At 36.6% G+C, this 19845-nt stretch overlaps 1 protein-coding gene across 2 annotated transcripts; it reads left to right on the top strand.

Moving 5' to 3' along the window:
• The first annotated feature begins 12218 nt into the window (after positions 1–12218).
• On the top strand, positions 12219–19643 carry LOC104250077 (ATP-dependent zinc metalloprotease FTSH 8, mitochondrial-like). 2 transcript variants are annotated; one of them, XM_009806621.2, is made up of 6 exons: positions 12219–12344; positions 15340–15468; positions 16424–16870; positions 16986–17753; positions 17898–18125; positions 18921–19643. In XM_009806621.2, exons 2-6 carry the CDS (start codon positions 15379–15381, stop codon positions 19536–19538), a joined length of 2151 nt encoding a protein of 716 aa, XP_009804923.1. In that variant the 5' UTR covers positions 12219–12344; positions 15340–15378; the 3' UTR covers positions 19539–19643. The 2 variants fall into 2 exon arrangements, with proteins under 2 accessions (XP_009804923.1, XP_009804924.1); XM_009806622.2 differs by lacking the exon at positions 12219–12344 and adding an exon at positions 12500–12580.
• Positions 19644–19845: the final 202 nt, after the last annotated feature.

The following is a 19845-nucleotide window of genomic DNA, read 5'->3' as shown; positions in this document are numbered from 1 at the left end:
TTGTTTTATTAAAAGATAAGAAAAGAAAAAAAAAGTCGTTGTTCTGTTTTTGTTTTTCAAAAATAAAAAATAGAAAAAATATATAGTTTGTCTTGCCATGAAAATGAAAATAAAAAAGAGTCTTATTTTTAAAATGTTTTTTTATTATTTATTTGCTTATGAAAATGCAAAAAAAAAAGTCTTTCATTATTTGTCGCAAATATATATATATATATATATATATATATATATATATATATATATATATATAAATCCGAAAAGTTTTTTTTTATTTCCAAAAGATATATATATCTTTATTTGTTGCAAAGAGTATTTGTCTTGCCAAGAAAATTCAAAGTAAAATTCCAAAAAAGATATGTCTTGCAAAAAATAATATAAATATCTTTATTTTCCATTGTTGATAAAACAAAAATAATAAAAATATTTTTTTAAAAAAAAAAATCCGAAAATATTTTGATACTTCTTTCAAAATTGAAAATAAAATTCAAAATTCAAAAAATATTTTTTAGAAGCATTTCTTTTATCAAAAGTAAAATTCCAAAAATATTTTATTTTTTTTCTTCAGAATAAGAAAAAAAAACAAATGGAAATTCAAAAAAAAAAAAAAACTTCCTTTTACTTTTGAAATTCTCAAAGTTCAAATCAAAAGAAAAGGAATTTTTTTTTACAAGTCTTTCTTTCAAAAAGAAATCAATCAAAAATAAATAAATATATATATATATACTTCCTTTCTTCCTTTTAAGCAGTTCTTTCACAGTTCCAATTAAAAAAAAATATATTAGTTCATTTACTTATTCGCGAGGCCCGAACTACGCGGGTTTGATTCTCACCTGATGTGAGATACGTAGGCAACCCTCATCGGGTCCAACCCCCTTTTGCTAAAAAAGCCAAAAACAAATAAAAAAAAACACATGTCAAGATTTTTAATTTTGTCATAAATAAGTCGGGTGATGTCCAACTTCCTCTTTAACAAAAAAAAAAAAATAGCAAAAATATATATGTCAAATTTCTAAGAAGTCGGGTGACGCTGTTTTATCAAGACATAGCCGAATGTTCCCGAAGGGGACGCCGGAAGGCTAACTTTGCATAAACAACCACTTTTGGGTCATATTTAAGATTTGGTCCAGTTGACCCACACAGCCTTAAAAATCTTCGTCCCCGAGACGTTGAAAGGCCGTGTTTGCAATATTGGGTTTTCTAATTTGAAAAACGATAAAAAGAGTCATAAATAAGTCAGGTGATGTTGTTATGTCATAAATAGCCGAATGTTCCCGAAAGGAACGCCGGAAGGCTGACTTTGCATAAACAGCCACTTTTGGGTCATGTTTAGGATTTTTGGTCTAGTTGACCCACACAGCCCTATAAATCTTCGTCCCCGAGGCGCTGAAGGGCCGTGTTTGCAACACCAGGTTTTTATTATAATTTTAAAAGAAAAAAAAAACAAAGAGTCGGCGGTCAGGTGAATACCGTTTGAATTTTGTCATAATAAGCCGAGCCAGCTTCGGCCGCGTCTTAAACCGTTCTTGCCGAAATAGCCTTAGAGTATCTTTCAGTTGTCGAAAGGTTATTTTCGTAAAAGAATGGACAAGTTGGTGAAGTCTCATAAAATAATCCTCCCCAGCCTCAAAATTCATGTGAGAATTGGAAGGGGCCACATTTGCAAAAATAGTCATTTGGTTGCATTTGATAAACGGGGAAAGGAAGCTGGCCGTTTGTTTTTGAGTTTGTAAATCTTTTGATTAGAATATGCGGGTTGTTTGATTTTCAAGTTTGTAGGTCATCTTTAAACCTTTGAAACCCAGTTTGTTTTAATATGAAAATTAAAAAAAAATGTTGAGTATTGTTTATCTTTATTGGTCCGAACTACGCAAGGTCTGATTCATGCGGGGTCATGATACGTAGGCAATCTCCATAAGATTCGACCACCACTGAAAAAGAAAAAAAGGGAAGAAAGAAAAATAAAGGAAAGCGCAAGTGCATCGCATCTCTGATAGAACGGTTTAACTGCTTAGGTGCATTGCATCTCTAATATATGATTATCTGTCAAATGCCCTGACACTAACGTGATGGCTTCCCTTTGCTGTGTTCATATATAGAAAAGTGGTTGGTTGTGGTAACTCCTCCCTGCAAAGCAAATGACACAGAACCTCAGAACAGGGTGGGTCGGTACTGATGACCGACAACAATTGGTCGAACAGAACAACGGGTTGGTAGAAGAAGTGAAAATGCTGAGACAACATGTGGCAGACATGTATCAGGCATGGATAACTGGGAAAGCACCACCCCCACCACCGCCAAGCTTTTCAAACTCTGGCATTACCCATCCCCCATACTCTCCATCCCAGCCCACTTATGACAGCTTTCCTAGCTACCCGAGTAGCTCCATCACTCGTCCACGCTACTCCCCTCCCCAATGCTACTTCTCTCCACGAGATTCCCAAAGACGGGCTTCACTTTCCAAATACCCAGCTCCACAGAAGGCCTATCCACCCTCACAAGCCTACCGGAAGCCCCCTGGATCAGGTTTCCGGCCCAATCAAGCATTTAGGAACGAAAGGTTGCTGAAACGAGGAAAGGCTCTCACCCCTATCGGAGTATCTTATGCAAGTCTGTTTGAAAGGCTAAAGCATGCTGGCTCGATTGAGCCACTCCCCGCATGTACTCCAAATCCACTTGCAAGGAGCTTTGATCCGGCAGCGCGATGCGCCTACCACTCCAATGTCATAGGGCACAACATTGAGAGCTGTCATAGTTGGAGAAGGGAAGTAGAGAAAATGATCCAAGAAGGGCGGGTTGTGATTAATAACAGTGACATGGTGCACTCGAGCCCCCTCGAGAACTTGCCAACGAATGTTGATGATATTGAAGCTGGTAATGGTCTTGGCAGTATCGATGCAAAGCTCAGTGGCTAAGATGCCAGTCTTGATAAAGTGGAAGGACGCTCTGTTCCTTGGTTAACAAGAGAGAAGCTTGTGGTGGCTTATTTTGTTGACATTTATGTTGTTCGGATTATTAGGGTTATAAGTCGGATATTGTCTTGTCCAGTTTGTTTTAGGATTTTGTTCTGGATTGTTTTGTTTGTTTTGTTATTTAAACCATTTCACCGGTAGTCTAATACAAAATTCGGTCTTTCTTTATTTCCAGTCATCTCTTTGTTTAGGCCTTTTATCATTTTTGTTCAGTGCCGATTCTAGTGACATGACATGCGCACACAGTTTGGGCCAAACCTTAAAAGTTAATCGTAAAACCCTGGAAAGGCGATCAGACCATTTAAAGGAAATAAGAACGGTTTGGGATTATTTGAAGCCCGAGTCATGTGGAACTGGGGCAAGTTAAACACAAAGAAAACCGTTAAAATCAAGAGGGTCATTCATGATAATGAAAGTGTCGCCCAACGATGTTTTAGAAATAACAAAGGGAAAAGCAAATGTTTAACATAATTGTCAAGCCCAGCACCGTCGGAAGAGACTATAAATCTATTGTTTGTTGTGTTGTTTGCATTTGGCATGTTTTTGAAGACTGGAATGACAAAGGCATTTTGTTCTGCTACCTAAACACTTTATCCTTCGTTATCCCTTTTGAGCCTTACTTATTTTTCTTTCATACCCCTCGTTCGGAATCAGTAAAAACGACTAGAAAACGCGAGCATGGCATGAAAACATGAAAAAAAAAAAACGAAAAAGAAAAGAAAAGAAAAATGGTAACCAAAAAAAAAAAAAAAAAAAAAGTCAAATGAAAAAAAAGAGGAATTGGGAACTACGTTTGACCTGATTCCTCAAAGAGGATACGTAGGTGTTTTACGGCTCGGTCATAGTTTTGAAAAATGAAAAAAAAATCAATTAAAATATCTCCCAGCAAGAAACTGGGGCAAAGGTTGCGTTTGTTGTAAATAAATCTAATTCCGAAGGTTGTAACTAATAACCCAAAATTAATGCATTTTTTGAGCATTTAATACCCTTTTTTTCTAGCCCTATCCAAAAACCCACATTACGGTCCAAAGAAAGACCTTTTGATCAGTCTTCAAAAGATGCCAAGACAGACAAATGAAGAGTCTTACCGGTGAACATAACATTCCGTTCCACAGCAGAAAGGACTCTAATCTCCAACAGAGAGAGTCATACTGGCAACACTCCAAATCCCCAACTGGAAAGTGATACAAATGAGAGTCTTATCGGTGAAAACCTTCACAGGCACCATAAGGCGATGCAAGCTGAGAGAAAAAAAAACAAAATGAGAGAGACTTGATAGTGAAAACCTTTTGGGCACTACAAGTCGAAGAAGATTGAGAATCAGATGGGAATTGCCAATTGAAGATCTCGAAAAATGATTGACAACGGAGGATAGACCACATATGCATGTCATGACCATTAGAGTCGGTATCTGCATTTGATAGGTTTTTATTTATAGTTTCTTTTGTTAAAGAGTCATTTTTTCCTTTGTCTTTTTATTCTGTTCCCTTTTATCTTTTTCCTTTCATAGAAAATCCCCAATAGAGTCTGTTTGGTCAGAACAAGTGTGAATTGACTTCAAAATATGCCATCAGCTTTCCAATTGTGCAAGATAAGATCTGACTAGCACATCCAAGTGGTATGGTCAGCAGGAACAAACGCGAGGCCAGTGTCAAAAAGATATCCCCAGCAAAAGGGAATCGACAAAAGGATTGACGAGTGTCAAGAGGGATATCCTTGCCGAAATTAAAGGTTATAAACCTCAAGGCCGAGGCCCGTGGACAAAGCAAGGAGAGCAATGAGCATGGTGTGGGAAATTCATACTAGACTAAAAGGTCGGGGAAATGCCAGTTTCCGAGCTATGCCACAAAAGAAGAGGGATATCCCCAGCAGAAAGGGATTATCCCCAGCAAATAATATCATCCCCAACAAGTTGTGGAGCGCAGAGCAAGGAAGGAGAAAAGGAAAAGCCATCCCAGTAGGAGTATCACAACCAACCACCACGTTTTAAACTAACAAATTTTGTTTGATTTGAAACAGGTAAAGGAAATGGCATTGATGACAGAAATGCATGCCATAAGGGAGACTGTCAAACTGGGGCAGAAAATTTTCCTTTCATTTGGAAAATTTTCTGGAAGTCAGGTACCCATTCGAGGAAGAATAAAGATAGCACCAGTCTCAAGGGAAGTGGTGTTTGAACCAGTGTTGCCCCAACATAATAAGTTTAAATGGAGGAAGTATTCCCCAGCAGACAGAATAAAGGGATGACACTTGTGCTCAAAAAAGCAAAAAGACATTATCATCCCGATCAGCTTCCAGAAGAATGAATCATCGACTTGAAGGGATAAAATTCCCCAGCAGCGTTATCCTCAACAACGTTATCCCGAGAAGATAACACTTTTATCCCCAGCAGTGTAAAAAAAATTGAATTTGAAGGAGGGGAAGAAAGGAGACTTCCCCAGTAGTATTATCCCCAACAATCAGGCGCCCACCTGGAGAACAAGGAAGAGCAGTTGGAGTATTAGCAATCAGGCGTCCACCTGGAAAACAAGGAAGAGCAGTTGGAGTATTAGCAATCAGGCGTCCAATTGGAGAACAAGGAAGAGCAGTTGAAGTATCAGCAATCAGGAGCCCACCTGGAGAATAAGGGAATACAATGGAAGTATCAGCAATCAGGAGCCCACCTGGAGAATAAGGGAATACAATTCAAATTTTAAGTAATCAGGAGCCCCCCCTGAAAAATAGAATGGTGATTTGTTGGTTGAAGTTGGGAACCTGCCCATATAACAGAGGAATACATTCAGTCTTTTCATTTCAAAAAAAAAAAAACGAAAAAAGAAAGAAAAAGGGGGAAGTAGTTTGCAGAGGAATGAAACATCCTACTCAAAAGGAAGTAATTTTGGAAGGAGTAAGATAACATATTTACTCAGCAGAGTTATCCACAACAGTGTTATCCCCAGTAGATCATCGAGATGTAGAAGCATCCTCGACAGAGTTTCGGGCAACCCAGAGTGGGTAAGGAAGAAAAGGAAAAGTCATCCCCAGCAAAATAATCCCCAGCAGTTTCGAGGGAAGACAACACAGGTAAGTAAATAATTCAGGAAGAAGGAAATGGTTCACGCATAGGAGAGGCATTTCCTCCTAAGTCTAGTTTCACCCATAGGAGATGCATTTCCTCCTAAGTTTACTTTTACCCCATAGGAGATGCATTTCCTCCTAAGTTTAGTTTTTACCCATAGGAGATGCATTTCCTCCTAAGTTTGTTTTAGTTTCACCCATAGGAGATGCATTTCCTCCTAAGTTTGTTTTTACCCATAGGAGATGCATTTCCTCCTAAGTTTGTTTTAGTTTTACCCATAGGAGATGCATTTCCTCCTAAGTTTCTTTTAGTTTCACCCCATAGGAGATGCATTTCCTCCTAAGTTTAGTCTTACCCAAAGGAGAGGCATTTCCTCCTAAGTTTATTTTACCCATAGGAGAGGCATTTCCTCCTAAGTTGTTGTTGAAATCAGGAGTCCGCCTGGAGAACAGAGACATACTTTTCAAGTTTGACGTCAGGAGCCCGCCTGAAGAGAGGAAAGGCGTTTTTAAAAGTTGTTGAAATCTTGCCAACCTAAAGAAAGGAATGGCGATGTATTGTTTGAAGTCAGGAGCCCGCCTGAAGAGAGGAATGGCGATTTATTTTCAAAGTTGTTGTTGAAGTCAGGAGCCCGCCTGAAGAGAGGAATGGCGCTTATTTTTAAAAGTTGTTGTTGATGTGGGGAGCCCGCCCAGATAACAGAGGCATACATTTCAGTCTTTACATTTCAGTTGTTGAAATTGGGAGCCCACCAATAGAACAGAGGCATACATTCAGTCTTTACATTTCAAGCATTGAAGTTAGGAGCCCGCCCAGATAACAGAAGGCATACATTTCAGTCTTTACATTTCAAGCATTGAAGTTGGGAGCCCGCCCAGATAACAGAGGCATACATTTCAGTCTTTACATTTCAAGAGTTGAAGTTGGGAGCCCGCCCAGATAACAGAGGCATACATTTCAGTCTTTAATTTCAAGTATTGAAGTTGGGAGCCCGCCCATAGAACAGAGGCATACATTTCAAGATCAAGTCAGAGGACAATAAAACAGAGGGTTACAATAGGAATCCCCAGCAGGAAACAATAAAATTCCCCGACACCAGGAAACAGAAGGTTGCAACAAGAGGTCACAGTACAAACTCAAGTACATGTGTCAAAAGAAGAAAAGCACCGGAAGAAATGCAAGCAGACAAGGAAGCAAGGCAACAAAAACAAATTGTACTCTAGCCTAGCTTCTTGTTTTCTTTTAAGCATGGTGTAACAAGGAGATCGGTAAGCAGTGGTAATAGCATGCAACAACAGTAACAATGCAGTCCCACGGTAGTCCCAGCTACCAAAATTTCCCGAACTACATTGACCTGATTCCTGTTTAGCCCAGGATATGTAGGAAACCTTTGAAGCAAAGGTTCGGTCAAATCTTTTTCAAAAAATGCTTCACACGGAGTACTCGGATGGGCAAAAATCGCTCGCTTTATCTTTGCACGAAAACCCTTCGTGTCTTCGGGCAAAGAGGGGCAGCTGTAAGCACGTGATTTTTGCCCTATATGAGAATTACTCCCAAAAAATTCAAAAATAAAATGATTTTTCTTTGATGTGCAATTTTGTGATATTTTGAATAATTATTTGTATTTGTCTGTGCATGTTTATTTGCTAAATTAATAAAAAATACAAAAATATGTCGCATTTTGCATATAGGATTTAATTCTACAATTGTTAGTGATTAAATTTGTTTTACAAAAATTAAAAATTACAAAAATAGGCATCGTTTGCATTTTTAGCATTTAATGTCCAAATATACAATTTTATGCTTAATTAATACTTAATTGTGCGTTAATTGTTATTGAGAGTTAATTTGCGCTTTTATAACTTAATTTAGTTCTTAATAATAGTTTAAGTATTTTTATAATTTAGTTTTAGAGAAATAAAAGAAGAAAAGAGAGCGAAAATATAAAGAAAGTCGGAATTGGGCCTCTTCTTCGATTTCAAGCCATAGGCCCAAAAAAATGGCCCAATCTTCCCTACGACCCAGTCCATTTCGAACTGGGTCGACCCAGTCCATAACACAACATCCTATTATCTTACAAACAACACAAAAAAAAAGAGAAAAAAACCCTAAAAAGACCTAACCAATCCGCCCCCCCCCCTTTCTTCTCTTTCTCTCTTTTCATCATCTTCCCCAAGCTAAAAAAACACAACCATGGCTGCCCCCCTTACACCCCAACCATGGATTCCCCTCCATCTTCACGTCTTCATCTTTTCCGTCGACGTCGTCCATGGTTTCTCCGTTGCTTCATCTTCTTCGTCAAACCTCCGTTGTGTGCACTGCTGCCCGTTTCTGCTCCCCGCTGCTTCTGCCGGTGCGTCGTCTTCCCGTCATCCTCCTCGCCGTTTCTGCTGCCATGGTCGACCAGCTGCTGCTGCTTCTGTCTCAACCAAACAGCCAAACGAACACAGCCATGGACGAGCTTCGACGTCGACCATGTCGTCGTCCATGGCTGTCCGCGATGTGCTGCTGCCTGTCCGCGATGTGCTGCTGCCTGTCGCCGTCGTTGCTGCTGTCTTGACGTTGTGCTGCTGCTGCTCGTCGCAGCAGGTGTTGGACGGACTGCTGCTGCTGCTCGTCGCGGCAGTAGCTACGGGCTGCTTCATCTTCTCTTCGTCTTCGTCGTCATTTGTTCGAGCTTTGGTCGAGGCTCGGACAGATTTGTTTACAATCAAAGTTCTTCGTTGATTCATCTCCGGTTAGTTGTTTTTGAGTTTTATTTTGTCCATATTTCGTTTTTATATTTCTAAAAGTTAAAATCGTTAAATATTTGATTCTTGTTTTGTTCGTTGTTTATCGTTGAAATCATTTTTTCTAGTTTGTTCATGTTCATGTGCTTTGTTAAAATTAATTTTCAGATTTCAAAATAGAAGTTTAATTAGTTGTTTTCATATTCATTTCATGTTTGTATTATTGTTTAAGTGAATATTTGTTAGTTTGTTGTTTGTTAGATTCAAATTGAAATTTAATTAACTATTTCTTCAATTTGTTTCATGTGTTTATGTATTGTTAGAAATTGTTAGTATTGTTAAGTTCAAGTTTAAGTTCATAATTGTTTCTTCGTCGATCTTGTTATTTGTTTAAAGAATTTAGTTGTGTTAAAGGAATATATTGATTTAATCGTTTAATCCGTCATGTTTGTTGTGTTAAAATAGATTCATTCATGTTCATACTTTGTTTGGATGATCTTGAATCCGAATTTTGTATAGTTTGATTTCTTGTTTATCATTTATGATTATTTCTTGAATTTGTCTCATAATCTTGTTTTAAGTTTAATATAAGAATTGTTTGTTGTAATGTTGTTAGAGTTGATTTTAAGTTCAATATGATTGAATTTAGAAATCTTCATACTTTGTTTGTTGTTGGTGTTGAATCCGAAAATAGGATTGTTTGTTGCTAAAATATTGTTCAATCAAATTTTAGTTGTTCTTTGTTGTTCAATTTGTGTTCATGTGATTTGTTGTTGAAATGTTGTTAAAATCGTGTTCATGTGATATTGTTGTTATGATGTTCATCCGTGTTCATATTGTTGTTTGAACATTGTTAGAAATTGATCATATTGTCTATATTTTGGTTAAGTTTGATTAATTGATGTGTTATAGCTGATGGGTAGTTTGGTAAATTTGTAATACGTTCAGGGGTAGTTTGGTAATTTCAGTAAGGTCGGAAGGGGTAGTTTAGGAATTGTACATTTTGTAATTGTTTATTTGAAGCATGGGGGACAAAATGAAATGGGGTGGGTTGTGATATGATTATTTAATATAAAGGGGGGACAAGATTTAATTTAAAGGGGAATCTTGCATTATTTTAAATAAAGCATGGGGGACAAAATGAAATGGGGTGGTGTGATATGTTATTTAATGTAATGGGAATGAGTGGGAAGATAATGGGTTTGGTAGAGAAAATGGGTTGATTTTAATTAATGGAAAGATTTTATGAGAGGGGTTATAAGAAGTCTTGAAATCAGAATAAAAAGGGAGGACAAGAGAAATACACAGACAGGAAAAAAACGGGAGAGAGAAACAAATCTGAAAATAAGAGAGAGAAAAGGGCTGAACATTTAAGAGATAGAAAATTCCGAAAAATATTTAAGCTTTCAAATATAAAAAAAAAACTAAAAAAAAAATATTCTGTTTTCTTTCATTGTTTGAAATCAGAATTAATTGTTGTGTCATCAAAGCTTGAAGATTTTTTTTGTTTTGGGATTAATACTCCATCGGTTTGCAAACTCTGTTCCTGGGTTGTTACTGTGGCTGGATTGTTGCTGCTGTGCTGTATTGTTATTACTGCTGTCAATTCTCATCTTCATTTTCTTTTGCTTCCAATATCAGGTACACAACTGACACGCTGGTTATTTTAATCCGAAATATGAAGCATGAATACGAAAAAAATGAAGAGTTGAAATTCTGAATTATATTTAATTATATTCTGAATTTTATTTGTATGTATAAATTATTTAACTTGCAAAAATCAGAATCATGTAGATATTTAATACATATAGTGGAACATTCGACGATAGCTTAACAAATGAACCATCTACATCTATTGCCTGAAAATAAATAAATGGTGCAGTAATTCCGTCGAGTCAAAAATCAAACGAATAGGCCATCTAGTAGGAAGTTGGTAGAAATATTGTTTAGTTAAATAATATTGGTTAATTTCAGCATGTAAATGGTCTAGGATTAAAATTAGAATTGCTATTTTTTTTTAATTTGACAAACTGAGAACATGCCTAGTATAATGTAACTAGGTAATAACATGTAAATAAATTAAGATATTTCTCCTTTATTTTGTAGAGACAAATTTCAATAAAAAATGTAGGCATTTTAGGACTGTCCTTTTAAAAATAAAATGAGATGAGCCTCGCCCAATAAAATGCACTAACTGCGGGGCCCTCAATAAATGTTTAATTGAGTATTTAGAATTCGGGATGGATTGTTTAGTGAATTCCACAGTCTTACCCATAAATAATAACACGTTAATCGCTTTAGGCATGATTTTAATAATAATACATTCTTAAACACGGGTGCGCATTTATGCGACCCAAATCCAAATCCCAAAACATTGAATAAAAATACGTTCCGGATCGCGGGTGCATTTTATGTGACGAAATCCAAAGACATGTTTTTAAACAATGTTCACATTCTTGTAAAAATAATTAAAAAATAATAAAAGCGGTAAAAAGATAAAATTTGCACATAAGTTCATATTTGTATTAAAATCAGATAAATAAGCCGAATATGACAGTTGAGCGACCGTGCTAGAACCACGGAATTCGGGAATGCCTAACACCTTCTCCCGGGTTAACAGAATTCCTTATCCGGATTTTTGGTGCGCAGACTGTTAAACAGAGTCATTCTTTTCCTCGATTCGGGATTAAAATTGGTGACTTGGGACACCTTAAATCTCCCAAGTGGCGACTCTGAAATACATAAATAAATCCCGCTTCGATTGTCCTTTAATTGGAAAAACTCCCACGAACCCTCGCGGGCGCGGAAAAAGGAGGTGTGACATGTATCATATTGTATTGTATTATATTGTATTGTATTGTATTGTAATGTATTATTTTGATATATATAATGTTTGGATAGATTGTATTATTTGTCGTCGTTTCATGATGTCATGTACCAACAATAAAAAGAATAGACTTGCAATATTATAAAGAAAAAGTAAGGTACAAAGTAGAATTATTATATAAAAAGATAGTGTAAAAGAAAAAATATGATTATTTGAAGGGCGAAACGAGGAAAAAAAAACGACTCGATCATACCAAATCAATCGTTCCACATAAAGTGACACTTTTTATCTTTATGTAACGACGGATTTAGCGATACAATACAATAAAATTTAAGTAACAATCAAAACATACATTGTATGTAAAATAATAATACGATACAATACAATAGGTAATAACTCTCCAAACAAGATGTTATGATATTAAGCATGTCATAATAATTGCGTGACAATAAAGACTTGTCACTTAAAGTAAAGTGAAAATTTCAAGTTAAAATATTTTTAAATTATTTAAAATTTTATTTTTTGAAACTTCTTAAAAAAATTAGTATCACGTAAGTGTATGGAATGTCTTGACAAATTATTTTAAAATCCCTATACTTAAAAAATAAATTGACTACGTGACTTTTCGAGTAGCCAATCAAATCAAATCAAACACATAAAACACAAGAACTAGAGCAAAATATGCCAAATTGGATAGTCTTTCTGCCCCGCCAAATTCTCCATTAATCCGTTCATATCGCCATTTCTGCAAACATTTACAGGTAAGTGCATCAAATTCTCAGCTAAATAATGGTGAATATGAGATTAGGTTTTAACATAATATAACGAGCTACTTTGCATCTTTAACCTATAGTTACAGTAGTTTTCTAGCAAGTCAAGCATACGCTGAAATTATGAATATATAATAAATCTGTTACCTTAATCTCTAAGCTTAAACATCATCTTGTCCAGAAGTTGAATTTTTTCAAAAAGATTCCAGCAGCTCCGTGCAGGCAAGGCAAGATCATCAATAATCTCACTAGGCAACATTATCTCTTAAATTTGGCATCTTCTATAGCCAAAATGTATCTGGGTTTGTGTTTAAAAACGGGTTGGAGTAGTTTTTATTTTTTTAGTTTTTGACTGGGTAAATAACTAAATATTTGGTTCTAGTTGCTTTGGAAATCCACATTGGTATTTTTAGCTAATTTGGCATGCCTACTGGCTTTTTGGTAAAGATTTAATGGATTTTTAAAAAAGGGCAGCCCGTGCACAAAGCATCGCAAGATCCGGGGAAGGCCGCACCACAAGGGTGTGATGTAGACCGTCTATCCTAATGCAAGCATTAGTGGCTGCTTTCACGGCTTGAACCCCTGATCTATAGGTCACACGGAGAAAGCTTTAATGTTGCTCCATGGATTTTCGGCCAAATTTAATTTTGGAGTGAGCAGCCACAAGTTTTGTGATTTCAAAGTGACTAAATTAGTTTAGCGACTTTTGTAAGAAAAAATCCTAAGTTGGATAACCATTTTAGAAATTAATTAATTATCCTGTGTGATTGTCATTGATCAGTTACATTTGATGTTAGAGATCATATGGTGGAGTAAAATGATTTGAAATGAGCTAACAGAAGTGTGCTTGATAGTAGATATGATATTTAAAAACGTTGGATATCATATCAAAATGTACATATATTTATATAAGCTTTGTATTATTACAGATAATGTCGAGATGTTCTTTGCTTATTAAAAAAAGAATGTGTAGATGTAGTTTGAAGAGATCGGTTGTGGAACTTTGCGCAAAACTAGTAAGAAATTGATTAGAGATAGTTTGGGAGGTCTAAAATCATTTATACAATTCTGGAATATTAGGAAGATGAGGATACTTATCCATGAATTGTGGTTAAGTCTACAAAGTGGGATGGGGCTGTAAAGATCTAAACCATTTTATGGTATTCCACAAATGAGGAAGATGAGGATATTTTATCTATGAATGGTGATGGATATCAAAAAGTGGGGCATGATTTGAGTGTGCATTTCTTGTGCGTGGCGTGTAGAAAGTAGACGGAGGAAATTAGAAGGATGGGGATTCGAATTGCCTCTTTTCTCTAAGCTGGTTGAGATATTGGGTATTCTGCTATATGCTGCTTTTGCTTTTCTGCTAAGAGTTCCCAAATTGAAATAGTTAGCAGTAGATTTTGACAATGTGAACTTGAATGAAATGGCTAAAAAACAAGGTGGTTTAGGAATTAGGAATTTGAAGAATCAAAGCAAGGCTCTTAGAATGAAATGGTTATCGAAGTACTCTCAAGAACCCCAATCTTTATGGAGCAAAGTGATCAAAGCTAAGTACGGTGAGGAAAATAACTGGGTGTCAAAAAAAGTCAGAACATCATATGGAGTAAGTGTGTGGAAATCCATCCGAGAACTTTGGCCTATAATGAAGAATCACCCTTCCATAAGAGTGAACAACGGAAGGAACACATCATTCTGGAATGATAACTGATTGGGACACGGAAGCTTAAAGGAAAGATACCCCGATATGTTTGGATTGGCACAAAACCAGCATAGGACAGTAGCTGATATGAGGAGTCATCAAGGATGAGAAATCTCTCTCAATGACTGGGAGATAACAAGATTAACTCACCTTTACAAAGAGTTGGAAGCATTTAAAGGTTTACAGGAAGGGTTTGATTCACTTTGGTGGCAGAGGCACAACGGAGGGTTTTATCAGGTGAAGGATGCATATAAGATTTTGAATCATAATAATCAACAAGTAGACGCATGGCCATGGAAACATATATGGAGATTCCATACAAGGTAGCATGCTTCTCTTGGCTACTAGCAAAGGAGGCTGTATTAACCCAGGATAATCTCATAAAAAGGGGAATTTTTCTGTGTTCAAGATGTTTTCTATGTGGGAAAAATGTTGAAACTGTTAGCCATTTATTTCTACATTGCAAGATTACAGACCAACTATGGAAAATCTTTATTAGTCTTAGGGGCATTTCATGGTCAATGCCATACAGGCTTAAAGATGTCCTTTATAGCTGGGAAGAAGCTGGAGCTGAAGCAACTAGTAGAGATAGATGGAGGACTGTCCCGGCTTGTATCTGGTGGACAGTTTGGAGGGAAAGGAACGCTAGATGTTTTGAAGATAGAAGCAATCCAGTACAGAAGATCAAACTCAATTGTATTCTTCTTTTTTGTTTTTGGTGTAAACAGATTTACACAAAAGATACATTGACAATCATAGACATACTAGGATCTTGCTAGGTCTCAAATCAGAACATCTCCTTATCCTCTTCATGTAAATTTGGTTTTCAGTGCAACCTATGTACTGATGTTATTAATATATACAAAAGTTACCAATTCAAAAAAAAAAAAAACTTGAATTGTGTCACCTCCTATGTCTTAACACTGTGTAAAAGTGATCGTAAACTACTTGAGAGAACCACGAATTACAACTTTGTCAGCGTGAAAACCTTTATATGTGAAAGCATATGCTTTTGAATCCTTCAAAGGTTATATTAGACACTTTTTATGAGTTTAAAACATGAAGCTCAAAAGTAGAACAATTACAAAGCATTTATAGCGAACCCCAATTAGTATGGGATTGAGGCTTAGTTGATTGATTTGGTGGAGTTTGAAATAAGTGAATCGCAACACCTGACATGATCTCTAAATTCTTTTTTTTCCTTTTTATTTGTATGTTTTGTTCCCTTGGGTTATCTATGCTGAAAACTGAAAACTTGTTCTTTGGTTTAATCTTTGGCAGAGGAATGTGTAACTGAGCAAGGAGGCCCAGGTGAACTCCATGAAGAAATATCAACTTATACTCTTTTTGTTATTTGTTGGCTTTGCTTTGTCATCAATATTACTTCTGATTTATCTCGAACCGGAGGAGGTTAGTTCTACCCAACAGTTTGTTGTACAGTTCTAACTCTCATTGTTTCAGCTCTTTTTTCTTATATTAGAGGATGAGTTTAGTGCCTTAATTAAGGAGTGTGAGACCAATGTAGACTGGAATGTAATCTATTTGATAAAATGTTATGACCAATTTTCATCTAATCGTGGATTTGCCTAGTGGATGAAATGGAAATGAAAGACCAATTAACTGTATGTCTACCAGTAAATGAGGACACTGGGGTAGAGGATGTTTCAATATAGGGTTTGATTTGGAAAATTAGGTTTTTGTAAACTTTTATGAATGAAATTGTTAGTTTGCTTTTGAAGAATCGGATTTGGACTTGGTTTTTGAGATGAAATCAACTTCATTTAGATGTTATTGAAATAACAATAATTTAAAACCAAATGTCAAATACTAGTTGATTTCTTCCAATTTGTCCAAGCCTTGGTGGACAGAGTTATCTCGTACCTGTTGGTGGTGGGAGGTGGCAGATATTCGGTGGAATTAGTCGAAGCCCGCGCAAGCTAGCCCATACACCGCAGTTATCGGAAAAAAACAAAACAAATAACATTAAATAAAACTTAAGTACTCATGCTATGTCATTCAACCATGTGACCCTTGCATCTCTGTTATACATTGCCAATTCGAACTTATTCTTCTTAAATTATTTGTGTATATTAATATTTATAAAAGTAAAAATATTATAAAGTGGATTATGATGAAGAACTTCTTTCAAGGTTTTACACTGCATGTTCCTTATAAAAAAAAAAGGTTTTACAGTGCATGTATGAAATTAACGAAGCAACAAAAATTCTGTATATATTAAATCTTTTCATTTGTGACTGGTGACTTAGCAGGATTTTATTTTCTGGGAGGGCAGTGTTTGTCTTATTTTCATTAGATGGTTGTATTTTCTCTTTTCATGGTCACTTCACTTTACGTAAATTTTCAGATTAGCTTCCAAGAGTTTAAAAACAAGCTACTTGAACCTGGTCTTGTTGATCGAATTGTCGTTGCTAACAAAGATGTAGCCAGAGTTTATGTAAGGAGTTCTTCACCTGGTAATAATCAAACTGATGATGACACCGTTCAAGGTCCTACAAGTGGTACAAATGGTAATAGAAACATTAGCAACCACAAATACTCTTTTAACATTGGGAGTGTTGAGTCATTTGAGCAGAAGCTGAAGGAAGCACAAGAAGCCTGGGGAATAGACTCTAATAATTTTGTCTCTGTGGTATATGTTAATGAGTTGGATTGGTTCCCAGAACTGATGAAGTGTGGTTTAACCCTGTTGCTTCTAGCTATCCTTTATTATATGGATTTTGGAGGTGCTCGTGGAATACTTAATATTGGTAAAGCGCATTTCACAAAGATGGACAAAAATGCAAAGAATAAGGTGAGAATTAGTTCCCATTATTGGACAGCTTCAAAAAACAGCAGTCTTTTCACTGAGAATTTGTTTTTTCCTGATTAGTTGGAAACTAAAGTCAACTGGCACTTTTATGGTACAGGTCTTCTTCAAGGATGTGGCTGGATGTGACGAGGCTAAGCAAGAAATTATGGACTTCGTCCACTTCCTTAAGAATCCCAAAAAATACGAGGAGCTAGGAGCCAAAATTCCTAAGGGTGCTCTTCTAGTTGGTCCTCCTGGGACTGGAAAGACACTTTTAGCTAAAGCTACAGCTGGAGAAGCTGGCGTACCTTTTCTCTCGATTTCTGGGTCAGAATTTGTGCAGATGTTTGTTGGTGTTGGTCCAGCTAGAGTTAGGAGCTTATTTCGGGAGGCAAGACGTTGTGCACCTAGTATAATTTTCATCGACGAGATCGATGCAGTGGGTGGAACAAGAGGGAAGGGACGCTATTCTGGAGGAAACGATGAACGTGAGGGTACTTTAAACCAACTGCTTGTAGAAATGGACGGATTTGCAACCACATCTGGTGTAGTTGTACTCGCTGGCACAAATAGACTTGATATATTAGACAAAGCCTTGTTAAGGCCTGGTCGTTTTGATCGCCAGATTACCATTGACAAGCCAGACATAAAAGGTCGTGAACAGATTTTCAGAATCTATCTGAACAAGTTGAAACTTGACCAGGAGGCAGCGTTCTATTCACAGAGGTTTGCTGCTCTAACACCAGGATTTGCTGGAGCAGACATTGCGAATGTTTGTAATGAAGCTGCTTTGTTTGCTGCTAGGAGTGAGAGTACCACAATCAAAATGCATCATTTCGAGGCAGCAATAGACAGGGTGATTGGGGGTCTAGAGAAGAAGAACAAGGTATCCAATCTCCTCACTCTTTTTCTTAAGATGCTGTTATGAATTGCAGTCCAGTAGGTTCTAGTAAGAACTTGTAAATGGCAAAAAAGTTATTTTTGGACAACACGATATACTTATGCAAAGCTACCTTTGTGCATTCTGCAGGTCATAAGCAAACTGGAAAGGAGGACAATTGCGTATCATGAATCCGGCCATGCTGTTGCTGGTTGGTTCTTGGAACATGCAGAACCATTACTTAAAGTGACAATTATTCCTCGTGGAACAGCAGCATTAGGATTTGCTCAATATGTTCCCAATGAAAATCTTTTAATGACTAAGGAGCAGCTATTTGATATGACATGCATGACTCTTGGTGGCCGAGCTGCTGAGCAGGTATATTTATCAACTGTCTCCTTGTTTTCACATGTTTTCCCTACATCATTATCAGTTAATCTTTTGGAAACATCTCATCGTGCTGGATGCATATGCAAACCATTCCTGCCAAAGACTGTTAGAACGTCCCACATAGGTTGAAAAAATAGGCTGTTGTCTCTTTATATGGTCTCGGACAAGCCCCGCGTCGTACTTCAAGAAATGACTCCTGTGACTTCTCTTTAGGAAATTACCATTTTTTTTATAATCTTCTTGCCCCTTCACTTAACGAAATAGTTATCCTCTAGAAGGTGAATCCTTTGTGACATGAATTACTTGTGTTACAGTTCTGCTAGAATATTTTATAGTCATCAAACTGGTTTGTTGCATGTCATTTTAGGTACCCTTTTTGCTGTCATAATATGAATGAAGTTTCTTAGACGCAAAAAGACTGTGTCATGCCACCAACTTTTACACAGTAACATGCCTAAATGCATACATCCTAAACTATTCCTAATGAGTTTGGGCATATTCAATTTTCTGCTTTTCAACCTCATAGAAAGCTGCTCAATGAAGTAGTAGGCCTTAATATGACAACTCTGGATATTCATAGAATCAATAACCTAAAAAACGTCACATATAATACTTCGTTGTTGGACAAGATTAGTCACTACGTACCTTATTGAAAATGCAATCTCTTTAAATCTTTATAGCAACTTGCTTTTTCTACCTATTCCTTTTCCGAATTTTCTACCTTTTTTTCTTCCACTAAATCAGATCTTTTCAATGTTGATATGGATTTTAATTTTTGAGTAGGTTTTGATTGGAAAGATCTCAACTGGAGCTCAAGATGATTTGGAGAAAGTAACCAAGATGACATATGCTCAGGTAGCTGTCTATGGTTTCAGTGACAAGGTTGGTCTTCTTTCTTTTCCGCTAAGAGATGATACATTTGAGACATCAAAGCCCTACAGTAGCAAGACTGCAGCAATTATTGACGATGAAGTTAGAGAATGGGTCGCCAAAGCATATGATCGTACCCTACAGCTTATAGAGGAACACAGAGAACATGTAGCTCAGATTGCAGAATTGCTACTTGAAAAGGAGGTCCTTCATCAAGAAGATCTGGTCCAGGTATTGGGTGAACGCTCATTTGAGAATAGTGAGCTTACAAACTATAACAGGTTCAAGCAAGGATTCGAAGAAGAGAACAGAGAAATTAAAGATATCCCTAAGGACAAGACAGCACAAGATAATCAATCCTCTTCTGAGGGATCAGAGGTTGTCCCAATCAGTGTTGTCAAAGGTGAAAACGCGCGAAAAGGCATTGAAAAAGACACAAGGTACATCGGGGCTTTAAGTGTAAAGCGCAAATGTGCATTTAAAGGATGGGTTCTAGTAAAGAAAGGTGCAGTGAAGAAAAAACAATTATAGAAAAAAAAATTATTGAAAAAAAAACTGAAATCAAATGTAATATATGAAGTACAAAGCATGTCTATCAAGTTCAAAAGCCAATTTAAACTTTGATTTATATGCAAAGGTGTAGCTTTTAGTTTCTAATCAATTACTAGTTTATTAGGTCAATAATGTTGTGTTAACTGTGGTGGAACGAGGAACCATCAAAAGGGACCCCCCCCCCCCCCAAAAAAAAAAAATGCTACACCCCGAAGCTTTCCCATGTGTTAAGGGGATTCAATAGCTTATATATTTAAAAAAAACTACTTTTTTGTATAAAAATTTT

Source organism: Nicotiana sylvestris, chromosome 12 (assembly GCF_000393655.2).
Source record: "Nicotiana sylvestris chromosome 12, ASM39365v2, whole genome shotgun sequence".
Classification (NCBI taxonomy): Eukaryota; Viridiplantae; Streptophyta; class Magnoliopsida; order Solanales; family Solanaceae; genus Nicotiana; species Nicotiana sylvestris.
The sequence above is the reverse complement of the archived record's forward strand: the minus strand, read 5'-3'. Positions and strand labels throughout refer to the sequence as shown.